The 15,022-nt window shown below is 43.1% G+C and overlaps 1 protein-coding gene across 1 annotated transcript in view; it reads right to left on the minus strand.

The window, feature by feature from the left end:
* The window catches only part of IMPG1 (interphotoreceptor matrix proteoglycan 1), a 1,383,550-nt gene that overhangs the window by 1,089,492 nt on the left and 279,036 nt on the right, over positions 1 to 15,022 (minus strand). The window contains exon 5 of the mRNA XM_086925652.1: positions 11,781 to 11,854. Coding sequence (XP_086781778.1) covers positions 11,781 to 11,854 — 74 coding nt within the window. The remainder of the gene's footprint in view (positions 1 to 11,780; positions 11,855 to 15,022) is intronic.

Below are 15,022 nucleotides of genomic sequence, written 5' to 3' on the forward strand. Positions count from 1 at the left end.
CTAGTGAAAGAGTTAACACTGTGTGGAATTGTATTTGTTTTTTAAATAATACAGCTTTCTAAGACACCTTCAGTAACTCAAGACTGATCATTAGCCGATAATTCTGTAGCATCCACAGGTGTAGCTGCAGCTGCCTACAATAAAGAGCATTTAGTATGACTATATATCATATTATCTGTTCTATGCAAGGGACAGAGAGGCATGCTTGAGAAGAAGTGAAGGAAAGGCTGGTTCAGGAACCAATATACTCAGGGATAGTGGCTGTTAGATATGGGAGTCTCTAGTTGGCAATGGTTTGCATCTTTGTACAAGTAGGGACCCTTCCTTCTAATCAGGATAAGTGAGTTACACTCCTAAAATAACCCTTGCTCACCCCCTTGGTAGCTTGGCCTGAACAGTCGAGCTTATCTCAGAGGCAGTCTGTAAAGCATTTGACCATAACCAACAGTAATACAGTGAAAACACTACAAAAGGAAACCGCACCAGTTTAGAAAAATATCCAATATTTTCATATATCCAAAACAAGGCCAAAACAGCACGAGTCCAACATTCAGTACTTAAAAATATATACTTTTCAAGATATCCATTAAAGTTGCAGAAATATCTCAAAAACACAGTTCCTCCGAATCTGTAGCTCCATCAGGGTACCAGCGATACTGAAAACAACATAATCCAACATTTCCAACTGACCACGTCGGTCAGGGGTGTCGGCCAACTCGTAAACAGTACCTTTTTCATTGCAGCTGACACGTTGGTGCGAGTCCGTTGTGGCAACCGTCGTGGTTGAGATGTGAAGTGAAGCGGTGCAGTGTGTGGTGCCCTCAAGGCGTGGTGCCGGCAGTGGCTCGCGACGGTAGTCCAGTGGTGTCGATGAGACCAGGGCTACGATGTAGAATGAGGCGAGGCTTGTTGCGGTCCTGGCAGGTCACGGTGCAAGCGACAGAGCCGGTTAGCGGGATCTGGTGTCTGTTGGCCCAGACTGCTGTGTGGGACAAGGCGGTGCATCATGAAACTTAAAAATGGTGCTCCCAGCCATGATATGGTCATGGAAACTGTGGTCAGCATGCAGCGACGTCGTCGGTGAGACCAGGGTGGCGAAGTGAAGCAAGGCAATGCGGAGTGCGGTGCCCACAGATTGCGGTGCAAGCAGCAGCTCGTGGCGGTGGTCGATGTCGTTGGTGAGACTAGGGTTGGGGTGTGAGATGCAGATGGTGCCCTCTGCGGTGCCTTCAGGACACGGAGCCAGTGATGACCTCAGTAAATGAGTCGGCGGCTTTCCCCCATCTGTGGTAACTGAAACCACGGTTCCAGAGGTGGTACCTAGAGGGTGGTAAAGTATTTGCAGTCCCTGAGACTTCAGAACTGGAGGCATGCTCTACTTCAAGCCCTTGGAGATACTCAGCACAAGTTTCAGAAAGTTCAGTTCAGTCCTTTCACTGCCCAATGCAGAAGCAGCACCTGCAGGCCAACTCAGCAAAGCAACAACACAGCAAAGGGGCAGTACTCCTCCTAGCAGTTCTTTCAGCTCTTCTTCTTGGCAGGTTTCTTGAGTTCAGCAAATTCTCTTAAGTCTTTTTTCTCCCTGAGACGTCCAACAGGAGGCAAGCTCTACTTCAAGCCCTTGGAGAAAACTCTAACAGCAGGATGATGAAAGTACACTCCAGTCCTTTCCCTGCCCCAGACAGAAGCAGCAAGCAAAAGGCTAACACAGCAGAGCACGCAGCAAAGTGGCAGTTCCTCCTGACAGCTTTCCCAACTCTTCTTACTGGCAGCTTCCTTAGTTCAGCAGTAATCTGAAATACTGGGGTCTAGGCCCCAATATTTATACAGCATTTCCTTTGTTCTTTGGTGGCAGCGACTCCCTCTGCTCACCAAACCAGTTCTGTCCTCTCTGATCCAGCTTCCCAGCAGGAGGTGGAGACAGCATTGTGCAAGAGAGACAGGGCCTATTCAGGTGCAAGGGAAATCTCCTCCCACTACTCTAAAAGGAGACTAAGCCTATTATTGTTCTAGTGAAAACTCCTCCCACTACTATGAATGCAGCTCAGGTCTATTCAGCCCAGCCCTGACTCCTTCAGGAAAGGCAGGACATATATCAACCCCACCCCCCCCGTGGCTGTCTGGGAGAATGCGCACCCCCAGCCCCTGTCACTACAAAGCCAGACAGTCAATCCACAAACCAGCAGAGGCACACAGGATGGCTAAGCAAGAAAATACCCACTTTCTAAAAGTTATATTTTCAAACACACAATATAAAAATCATATTTACCAAAAGAAGCATTTTTATATTCTGAGTTCAGGCATACTAAACTCCATCTTTCTATCTTGTTGGGAAGTTATATTTATAAATAAACTCCCATTCAGTCTTATGGGACAGATGGCCTTTCAATAGTGAAAAATGAAATACACTGTATTTCACTATCAGGACATGTTACACACCTCAGTACATGTCCTACCTTCCACATACATTGCATCCTGCCCATAGGGCGACCTTGGCCTACCTTAGGGATGTCTTTCATGTAAGAAAAGGGATGGTGATGGCCTGGCAAGTGGGTGCACTTGCCAGGTCGACGTGGCAGTTACAAACTGCATGCAGACACTGCTGTGGCAGGTCTGAGCTACATTCAGAGGGCTGCCTGTGTGGGTGGCACAGTCAGTGCTGCAGGCCCACCAGCAGTATTGATTTACAGGCCCTGGGTACACTTAGTGGACTGTACTAGGGACTTAAAGGTAAATCAAATAAGACAAACGCGGAAAGACCAATCCACAAACACAATTTACCTGGAGAGCATATGCACTTTAGCACTGAACAGCAGTGGTAAAGTAGCCAGAGTCCTAAAACCAACCAAAACAGGGTAAAAACAGGAGGCCAAAAAGCAAAAAGTCTGGGGGTAAACCTTCAGAAATATCCAAGTCTAACAGTGGAAAATCCGCAATCAGAGCTATGAAGGGCAAATATAGATCCCAAAGCATCATTCCAATATTTGACCTGTCGTTACATACACTTGCTGAAACAGAAGAACAACACGTCTAATTTTAACTAACTGCCTTTACATTCTCATCTTGTTCCAGTTGCTCAAATCATTTCCATCTTTTCTCTAGCCTTATTTCCGGTTGTTTCTTTACGTGGTCCATGTGAGATATGCAACAATTAGCATGGGGCAGGGACTGTGCCAGTGCAGTTTGTTTGGAAGATTGTACATACACCAGACCTTCATCCATTGTGTTATCCCCTGCAGCCCTCTTCTGCCTCACAGCCCAGTTGCATACTCCAAGAAACATATTCCAGAAATGTTTCAAAACAATAGGCAAAGAGACAAAATTGCACATGACAGCAAAAATTGTACTCAGATAGACTTTCACCCTCAATGTGTGTGAAGATACGCCCAAAGTAAACATCAACTCGTAATAAGTTCAGCACTATCTACCCCATATTTCTCAAAAGTTTTCAACCGGTTTTCCGAGAACATCCAATGGCCAGCTTATTGTTGTTAGCTAGTTTGCTCATCCAAAATATTCTCGAGAGAATTGAAAGACATAGGAGAAGGCTGGAAGCAGAAAAAGAAGAGCAGTGGGTCAAACTCTCAGAGAGAGATAGAGCATAGGAGTTTGTTTTGACAAGTCATGATACAGAGGTTCGAAAGATAATCCTTGGGAAGCCACAGAAAGAAGGTGTTAGAGAGAAGCCTCCATCCCTTGTAATTCAACATCCCATTGAAGAGGGAACCTTACAGGTCCTGGGTACACATAGTGGTGACATAGAACATGTTGAAAACACGGAGCCCTAAACATTCTCTTGTACTGATGTTTCTTGTCTTGGCACTCCATCATATGACTGAATGCCCAGGAAAAAGAGATTCCGAAAGCACGAAAGGGCTAAAAGACGCAGTGAAATCGATTGATTCTAGAATTTTCTTCAAGACTGGGGACAAGTTGAGAATGAGCCGCTCATTTCAGTAGTTATTCAATCTCTTTGACAGAGATAATCAAATCTATCAAATTTAGAGACAGTCACCTTTACTAATATTCCCAATAAAATAAGTCACCAGAAGCAGACAATCTCTCACATACTCAAACTTTGGATGGTACATCTAAACAAAAATTTAAACAGAATATTATGCCTAAAGAAGTCAGCCAAAATAAATCCATTGAACATAAAATCCATATTACTATGCCAAAAGAACCCATGGCAGTAGAGAATTCTGAGAAACCAAAATGGTTCCCATAGATGGGAAGAGGCCTGAAGACCAGAATGAGTCTTGAAAACTGAAAAAAACAAAAGGCCCAGGGTTCAAATTGGTTTGTTACTCAGTGCAATGGGGATCCCATTCTACATAAACTTTGAATGCCAACCGTAAGGGGCTACCATCTAAAACACAAATTTCAGGATAAGCTCAATTTTGTGACTACAATTCCACACTTACCTACACAATGTGAACCTAGAGGCATCCTGAAGAATAAAGTGATGGACTGGCTGCATGGTAAATGTTTGCTGAGGTGTAAGTTGCCCCAAGACATAGAAAGATTCAGAGGATCAAGATAAATGTTAGACTATGTCATCGTAGGCTACAGAAACAGTACTTTCTCACCATGCCTGGCCTTAAATAAAAAACATTTCTAATCAACAATAACAGCTATTCTAGACAACCAATAGTTTATCTTGGTGATAGCCAGATAAAGAATTGCCATTTGAACTGTAGCTATTAATAGACATGAAGAGTCCTGATGAAGCATGAATGCTTGTCACATAACTCAAACGGGCCTCTTCAAGTAAGCCTATGATTTTATGTTGCTGAGTGGGAAGAGGTGAAAGAAGGGGTTAGGTTGAAGTGTCTATGGGCCTTACAATGACTACGACAGTCCACTGGACTTCCATAGCCACATTAGCTGTGTGGACACAGTGTGCACCCATTGTCCGACCCCCCAATACAACTTGGAGAGTTGGACCGCAGTGGCACCACCGCAACCTCCAGGGATCAGAGATCCCTGGAGGTGTTGCGGTGGTCTTGAGCCTGCAATATATTCCGAAGGGCCATGAAACACTGCCAAGCATACTATGAGTTTCCTCTCTGCCGTGGTTTTCAAGGCGGTGAATTGGTATTAACAGTGTGGCAGAGAGGAAACAAAGTGGGCCCCACAGGGTTCCCTGTTGGCTCTGCTCCAGGCGATAGATGAAGAGGGGCACAAGGTGTGCCGTGCCCCCTGTCTGCATGCACTCCAAGTTCCTGCAGGGCATGGAGGAACCAGCAAGGGCATTCCCATTGTGTGGCTGTTACAACTCTTCTACTAGCCTTTAAACAGGCACCACCGTGGACCAGCTGTGCAAGACCCCCCAACTTGGATTCCAGCCGGTATCCGGCAGGCGGTCTAATCATGGCTTTGGCGGTGCGGGAGCGAGTCACTGGTGTTGAGACCCACTCATGCACCGTCAAAGTCATAGTCATAATAAGGCCCTATGTGTTCTAAAGGATCTGGGAAAGAAAGTTGCAGGTTTCCATAAACATTTCTGTTACTTAAGATAAACTCAGTGACGTTAAGGTCCCCCTCAAGTAATAATATTATCTTTTTCCCATTACGGAGTAAAAAGCTGTTCATAAAATAAATAAATGAATCCAGCATCTGTAAAGCGCACAGCTATCTCCGGAGAGGTGTCCCTGCATTGGGGAACATTAAGCGAGCTATTACCCAGAGTCACAAGGTGCTGGGCTAACCTGCTGCCGGGGATCGAACCAGGAGCCCCCATGTTCTGGAGACAGCTGCCCTGGCCGCTGCACCACACCTCTTTCATCTTTGAAACCTCAAAGGTATCAAAATCAATTCTACTGAAACTTGATCTTTTCTAACACAAATATTGAAAAAACATCTTTAATTCACTGTGAATTTAATCTCCTACAATGTTGAATTTTACTAATTTAAAATTGTATTCCCTCCATTGATTTTCCACTTGCATACAAAGATGCAATTATTTATGACTTATTTCTTGTTCGAAAGGCATTTATGCTTGTCAAAATTTGCCACTGAAATATAATTTAGAAAACCCTTGCAGACTCAGCGATGCACAGCTCTGAAGGTGGCAATTATCATTCTGGTACGTTTGAAATTACTCGAAAATAGTTTTGATCCAGCACTATTTTGATGTATACAGACAGCTGTTGGTTCCATGCTGTAATCATCATGTTTGGTTTAGGGGATTCAGCCTTGAGCTTGAAAACTTGGATTGGAACATTAGCAAAGATGTTTTATCATTTAATGCTGTTTCTCTGGTGTGAGGCTCCAAACAGTTTAAGGATATCTAAGGCAATACTGCAGTTCAACATTGGGGAAAAGGGGTGAATATGTCCCAGCTCAAGATGCCCGCTTCTTTGAGTCACCGAATAATTTACCGTTATGCAGTTGCTGCCCTTTTGATTGAGGAAAGATCATTTATTTCCTATGCTTTTGCAGCCTTTCATACTGAGGCTACTGTTGAATTGCTATCTAAATCAGTGAGATGAGTGTTCTTCGTTATCTTTCAGTTCACTGGGTGTGTCTGGTCACAAGCAGCGCCTGCTGTCCGGAATGAGAGCTTTTACAATCTTTAATATCTGGGCTACCTTTGTGCTACATTGGTCTCACTTCTTACTAACTGCAAATGAACTACCTGTCCATTGTATCTCATGCAAATAACTTCTGTGGATCATGGATCTATATAACAACTAGTAAACTCAGCTATTGATCCTTCTATGCTCATATGGCAATTTACAGAAAACTCTGTTATTCGAGTCCAATCTGCAAATCCTTGCCTTGTTTGGGCTACAATAATCCCCTTTGGGCTATGTCTTCATACCAAAACCTTTCAAATGTAACTTTAATAACACACAGTCTTACAATCTTTGCATGCAGTCATTATAGCACCCTCTCTGTGCTGTGAAACTGCATCCCCCAACCTACTGCATAAACAGTTCTTAATTACTAGCAGCACAGCATCTATTACCCTAGAAATAGCAGACCCTGTCACATAAACTTGAGACTATTTCAGTTCCTTCAATGATAGTACAGTTCTAACAGCAACTTGACTGGAAGAAACCAGAAGGAACATAATATGGCCATGAAAAGATCGAAGACAAATCCTCTGATCCCTGATTCTCCCTTTAAACCTACATTTGAATCACTCTCTACCATGGAGGTGATACTTAAGAAACTGGAGATAGTACATGATTTGGCAGCTTCCATTTAGAACAATACAGAAAATATTCAATCATTAAACAAAGATAAATCTAAAGAGATGGGCTTAAATAAATTGGGGGTAAAAAAGTGCTGGGCACATCTGCCTGTATTGACAAAACATATGTAAAAAGTACCAAATTCATAAGGTACCTTGTTATTGAATCTAATGTAATGATTATATGAATGAATCACATAAACATAATGAATTTATCTCATCACAAAAAGTAATGAAAATCTTGGAAATCTGATCACCAAAATTTCTGACTTGGTGGGGGAGAATTGAAACGCTACAAATGATGATCCCACCCATGATTAATTACACAGTTTCTATGATTCCGATCTCCCTATCAAAATATTTCTTTTGTAAACTGGATGATTTTTTAACAAAATCCTTTGGAATGGCAAGAGACCAAGATTTCTGTGAAAAAGATAAGGTTATCCAAAAGCTTGGGAGGTGTCAGATCATCTAACTTTTCTTTATATCACAAAGCCTTCCTCTTCAAACAAAGCTGTACATGGTTATCACAACCAAACCAATACCAAACAGTTTGGCCCAAAGTAGAGCGTCAGATACTACACATTTCCCGTCTTATCTTTTGTAAGTGCTTCTAATGTGCATTTTCCGGACTCCACTGAGATATTTCATCAATACAAACAAGTGATTTTATATATTGACTTGAAATCAAACACAACTCAAATATTCAAATTTGGATTCCATCTGGATTAATGACCTAATCAAAGTTGATGATTTAAGTATAAACTGGGCAAGTTGGACCGTGGCTGTTATGCACAACATTATCACGATGCCTCGAACATCATGTACAAGGCCTTTCTATGTAGTATGTACAAATGTTATTTCTATCTTCATCCACATGGCGAAAGGGCTATCTACATATCAATCAATCATTCAATCAGTCATGGTGTTGTAAAGCACGGTTACCCACCTGTGAGTGTCCCAGGGTGCTGGGGGGCCCTGCTGGTTGAACTGGGAGGAGGATCATTCAAAGAGCTAGGTCTTGATGCCCTTACTGAATTGCGTCAATGACGCTGATTGCCAGAGGTACATGGGTAGGGTGTTCCAGGTCTTAGTGGTGAGGTAAGAGAATGATCTTCCTTCTTTTCTGGTCTTGTGGATCCTAGGGATGGAGATGAGGGTGAGTTGTGAGGATCGGAGTTGTCTAGCAGGTATGTGAAATGTGAGGCGGTGGTTCAGGTACGATGGGCCTCTTTTGACTCATTTGTTTACTGGGAGCCCGTGGAGATGTCGGAGGTGTTGTGTGATATGGCTGCGTAATATGGAGGACCAGTCTGTGGCAGCGTTTTGGACGTTCAGAAGTTTCTTGAGCTGTTTCTGGGTGACTTCGCCATAGAGTGTGTTGCCATAGTTGAGTCTGCTAGGGATGACTGTGTGGGTGACCGTTCTTTTGTATTCTGTAGGGATCCATCTGAATGTCTTTCGGAGCAGATGGAGCGTGTGGAAGGAGGCTGAGTAAACTGCGTTAATTTGGCGGCTCATTGTGAGTGAAGAGTCCAGTATGATGCCAAAGTTGTGTGCGTGGTCTGTCAGGGTGGGCGGTGATCCCAAATCGGCTGGCCACCAGCAGTCATCCTAGGCTGAAGTGGTTGGTCCCAGGATGAGTACTTTGGTTTTGTCTGAGTCAACCGAGAGGCAGCTGGCTTTCATCCATGTGACATATCCATAACATCACTAATCTATACGCACATCGGAAGGCTGCTTTCTAATATAAATAAAGAGCAATCCATAAGATGAGTAGAGAAGGCACTTAAGGGGACACAGAGGGTCCCTGCATGCTGAGACTTCACCATGCAGTAGTCGGACATCTCTGTAAAAGGGTGTTCAGTTCCAGACCAAGACAGGCTCCAACATTCTCTCCCGCCAGGTAATTGGGTCTGATCGTCCCTTGGGGGATTCTTGGCTTTACACCCACACACTTTCAGTACACTTGTAGTAGGGTTTCACCTAGTAGGAGTGGGCCCGATTACTGCCTCGTTTATATGCCTTCATATATAAACTGTTTTAGCACGACAGAAGAACTATATCTACTGTTTACGCTTTTTGTGCTTGTAATCACTTTCCTCTGCTTCTGTTTACTCATTATCGCAGCACATGTATTCTATACAGGAATAACATTGATTCAATAAATATAAAACGTCCCACTGTGTATCCTGTATATTTCTCTGAGCACAAGAAAGCATGAGTGACTAGGTGAAAGGTTCTGATCTGTTTACACGATCCCTGAGGGATCAGGGTTGTCATATTCAGTGGTTGCCAGAAACCAATCGCTTCCTGGTAAGGTTAGGAGGGTTTACAGTGAGACTGTACACAATCTGGTCTCTAGACCAACATATCCAGTAGGGGTGCCCAGAATCAGTCTAGGAACCTTTCCCAAAGTTTATGTTGTCCAATTAACGCACAGATCCTACGGTTTGGTAGGAACTACACGACAATAGAATTGGCTCACCAATTATATCATTATGCTGGATGAGGGGTTTAATATTCTACCTTTTGACATCATATGTGTATAACTTGTATGACATTGCATCTTTTATGTTTTTTTAACTGAATAAAGAATATTACCTACCTACCTACTGATCTATAACAGCACACATATTTGATCACGTACAACACACATATCTGAAAACAGTACAATTGAAACGCTGTGCAGCTATCAAATGCAATACTGCTAGTTCTCATGGTTGGGTACCACTTTGCTCACAGCAGCACTTTCCTCTGATCACGTGCCATGTTCTAAACTTCCAACAGTACAAATTCAACAAAACATTGCACACACATCCAACAAAGCACATATATACCACATGGTTGATTATATTAATGCATACAATACACCTCTAATCATATACAACAAACAAAATATTAAATAGTAGACTTCTGGCAAAACATTTGCACAGAACCAAAAAAAATATATAGTCCTTACCATGCTCACATAGGCACACATTTTTAATCACAGGTCATAGACATGCTACAGTATATACCTGACGGAAGATTGCACACACATTCTATGCAGTGTAATTATTCCATATGGTTAGGTATCATAAGAGCATGCATTCCTAATCACACCTCACATACAGAAAATCCAATAACACAGACTAACAAGAACTTTGAACACATACTAAACACAGCACATGTTTACAATAAAGATGGGTATCACTGTGCTCACAGTGGCACACATAACATCAAACAGTTCACGTTGGATACACGTGTGAACATATGTCTGGCAAAAGAAAAGGTATGCCAAAAATAGTTGTGTATCACCATGCTCACAAATGCACTCTCCACTAGGACACGTCACATGCTATTCTACAGCAGAACACATTAAGACAGAACTCCTAACATACATCACAGCCCAAATATATCAATAATTGGGTATTATGGCACCCAACTACACTCGCTTCTGCAACTTCCATACACGGATACATCCGACAGTCAATGGGCATGTCTACCAACCTCAAAGAAGCATAATCAGTTTCAGCAAACCCTCCAGTGTTACCAATCAATCACTGTGAATTCTTATCCATATCGCATTGACAGAGGATCGCCACGACACACGCTACTGGCAGTGCATGTTTACAGTCCAACCACACTCCATTCTTCAGCAGAACCCTCAGAATTGTTTAGAACGTCTCCACAACACAGCATGAAATAACATGTATTGAGACAAAACATTAGGTCAGGTATTAAAACAACTAATTTAGTTTTAAAAAAAAAAGCAAACATTGCATTAGTATTATCACATTTGTGAATGCAGACTCTTTGCTTTGTCTTCTTTGTTCGCTTCTTGGCTATGTCTACAGATACGTAATTTTAGTGTGCGTGGTTAATTACATATGCAATTGCACACCCATTCTCTTTTGTGAATTAGACATACTCTAATGTGTAAATTACACGGCTACGTTGGTCGTTTGTGCTTTTAGGACAACATCCCTTTTTGCAAATTGGCATTATCGTCCGTTTGAGTAAAGTAAAGTAAAGTAAAGTATGAAGTCTTATATAGCGCGCGATTACCCTGGGGCATCTCGGCGCTTGCATAGGGAACCCGTCCTGGTATTCCCCTGTGAGATAGCCCTGGAAGGGTATCCACAAGGTGAAAGCCAGGCATCCCGCCGCGAGGGGCCGTTGTGGAGATTAAGCAAGCTATTGCCCAGAGTCGCAGAGTGTGAACCCGTGAGCTGAGAAGGCACCGGAGCGAGAATTAACGAGTCCGCGGAATTTTTGAGCCCAAGACCCGCCGAGGCGGGGAATTGAACCCTGGTCCCGGACCGAACTCAAGCTCCAGGTCTGCCGCCTCTAACCCCTGAGCCACACTTCTCCAGTAGAGTAGAAGCTCATATCATGTTCACCATGTACCAACTATTGATGTCTACGTACTTCACCAGACTACAAGATAAACACAAATGAAAGGACAATAGTGTGTTTGTTTTTGCAGACTTTGTTTATAACGGCCGCATTCGGGGTATGAAATATACCACGTCAAGCATAAAATCAATCATTCACAAAATTAATTAAACATTGGATCTTTAGGATTTTGATTTACCTAGAGATACTGTAGGGTATTCTTCGGGATTTCCGGTGTCCGAGACAGCCTTCTCTGTAGGCACCACATCCTTACTGCAAACCAATGCAATAGTTTTAGTTATTAAACTCAGCTTGGCAGCTACAGGAAGAAACAATCATTCTTTTTTTTAAATGCAAGTATTTTAAATAGAAAACAAAGTATTGCAATTATTATTCGTGTGCACAGTCATATAGTTTTAACATATTTGGACGTATTTGTTTATGACTATTTGGTGAATTTACAAATAAATACAAGCTTAAATATAGAGGCCTTTTGATGCTGTATGTGCTGAGATTTGCCGAGAAGCAGCTTTATTGAAATCATAAGTACGGTTTAAACATTGACGACATCTATTAGGCGAAATAACTGTGTTCTGGATCAGTCAGAAATGCACTGGAGATTTGTAACACACTTCGAGCAGATGGCATTTCAGAATATGCATGCTGGTGGATGCTAATAACACCCTAAGATGTTTTGGTGTTTCTCCAGATTTCGCCTTCAGCAAATATTAGTATACACACTGTATTACAAGAGAAATAATTTTCCCATAATTTTTCATAGCTATAATTTTTCATAGCAGTAGTTTCAATATTGACTTCATCTATTGCGAACGAAAAATATAATGTTATATAAAGAGAAATCAAAAGATAGCTGTATCATTCTAACAAGAGTTGCTAGAATAAAACTAGTAAGCAAAATTTGCAATGTAATTTGAGTCAAAACATATAGGTCAAACACTCCATTGCCCCTGCCTTTTAGAATTCTATAACTAACAAACATACGTTTTATGTAAGGAGATTCAATGCCTTCGTTCATATACAGAGAGATATCTTGTTTGAGGTATTGTTTTTTGAGATACACTTTTATTGCAAGTTAGACATCCCAAAATATGTATTTAGTTATGCATTTTCATAGATCGCTACTTAGCCAAAGGAGTCAATGCTTGAATAGCAACAAATTGGCCTGCGTCCTTTACAAAGAACACATATCAGTCTCAAACAATGTATGTACATTGTAATGCTACTCGACGGAGTAATGTCAAACCATAGAGTACATGTAACATTTCCTTCGCCAGATACAAGCTTTGTTGTAGAGAGAACATGTTTGCTTTGAGTTAAGGAGGATATTGCAGGGCTTATCGCAATAAAATCCCCACTCAGTTTTTCTTGTAATACTATGTATGGCCTGTATGACATGACCGATGTCACTGCATTGGAAAAATGGTTGAAGCGTGGCTTTGGCCTATTTGGTAATATATGGTGGTTTCAGAGCTACATTTTGATTTGCATATTAATGTGAACATTTTGCAATAAAAATAAAAATGCTGTGACGCACAGAACCATGTTTTCCCGGTTTATGATAAACTAGGCCTCAACTAGCAAGGGCCAATCCTCCATTGGAGCATTGCCCCCATATAAATGCCCCAAAAGCCCCCCCCCCTCCCCACCCCGAAGAAATACAAAACGGCAGGGGCGGCTGGTGACATTTGAAAGTGGTGAGGCATAAACTAATTTTCATATTGCACCGCAGCGAGCGAGCGAGCCCGAACCACCTTGCATCCATCCATACATCATTCATGCATCCACCCATCCATCCACCCACCCACCCATCCTGCATCCATACATCATTCATTCATGCATCCACCCAACCATCCATCCACCCATCCATCATCCATCCTGCATCCATTCATGCATCCACCCATCCATCCATCCATCCTGCATCCATCATTCATTCATGCATCCACCCATCCATCCACCCACCCATCCATCCTGCATCCATCATTCATTCATGCATCCACCCATCCATCCACCCACCCATCCATCCTGCATCCATCATTCATTCATGCATCCACCCATCCATCCACCCATCCATCCTGCATCCATCCTGCATCCATCATCCACCCATCCATCCACCCACCCATCCATCATGCATCCATCCTGCATCCATCATTCATTCATGCATCCACCCATCCATCCATCCACCCATCCACCCTGCATCCATCCTGCATCCATCATTCATTCATGCATCCACCCACTCATCCATTCTGCATCCATCCTGCATCCATCATTCATTCATGCATCCACCCACCCATCCATCCACTCATCCATCCTGCATCCATCATTCATTCATGCACCCATCCATCCATCCATCCACCCATCCATCCACCCATCCATCCATCCATCCACCCATCCATCCTGCATCCATCCTGCATCCATCATTCATTCATGCATCCACCCATCCATCCACCCATCCATCCTGCATCCATCCTGCATCAATCATTCATTCATGCATCCACCCACCCATCCATCCTGCATCCATCATTCATTCATGCATGAGGGCAAACCGATATGTTGTGGGTATTAAATTGCTTAATAAACGACAATATTGGAATTAGAATTAGTAGAGGGGATCTTATGTTATCATTACACCTGTCAAATGACTGCATTGTTACTTCATTCAGTGTGTTTAAGAGTTTAGTGAAAAACGTTTTCTGCACAGGAAAATGTATGTTTATTTCGGTTTTCATACTTTTACAGACTGTCTTCCTCTGTTCTAAGTGAAATCTTTTTGTCATCTGCCTGGGGCTTCTTATCTCTGTGTTCTGGGAAGTGCGGGCGGGTTTTCTACACAGTAATATAAGGCCACAATTGTTATATGGGGCAGTCGCGGCCGGTGGAACGACTCCAGTCACGGCCGGCATGAATCAGGGGGCTGGGGGGAAAGGAGGTAACCGCGCGGAGAGGGGTGGATTACATTTTAATGCAATGAATTAAACTTACCAGGCATGAGGCATCTTCTTCGGTCCCACGTCTCCTTTGCAACGCTCAACAGGAAATACTAACGGCGCCAAATCAGGAGACCGAATGCGACAGGGGGGATGGGGGGGGCGGGCGGCGGACCCTTGTTTCCTCGTATCCTGGCATTTGATAGGGCATGGGGCGACTTTGCGCAAAACGCATCACCGCCCGGGCAGGAACCTATCTACAGACGCATGCACTATACTGGGCATGCGCAGCATCCTAATGGTGTGTGAATGTGCGTGAGGGGCAACGCTCCTCACCCACATGCGTAGTTAGACCATCTTCTGAAAGCCTGCTCTCACCTGCGTGCGCAGGCGAGAGCAGGAGACATGCGCACTTTAACCCCTGAAGCACCGGCCGGCCGGAAATGTAAACAGACGAATTGTGAAAGCTGTCAATTAGTCTGCTTACATTCCTGTT

The sequence above is a fragment of the Lissotriton vulgaris genome, chromosome 6 (genome assembly GCF_964263255.1).
Source record: "Lissotriton vulgaris chromosome 6, aLisVul1.2, whole genome shotgun sequence".
Classification (NCBI taxonomy): Eukaryota; Metazoa; Chordata; class Amphibia; order Caudata; family Salamandridae; genus Lissotriton; species Lissotriton vulgaris.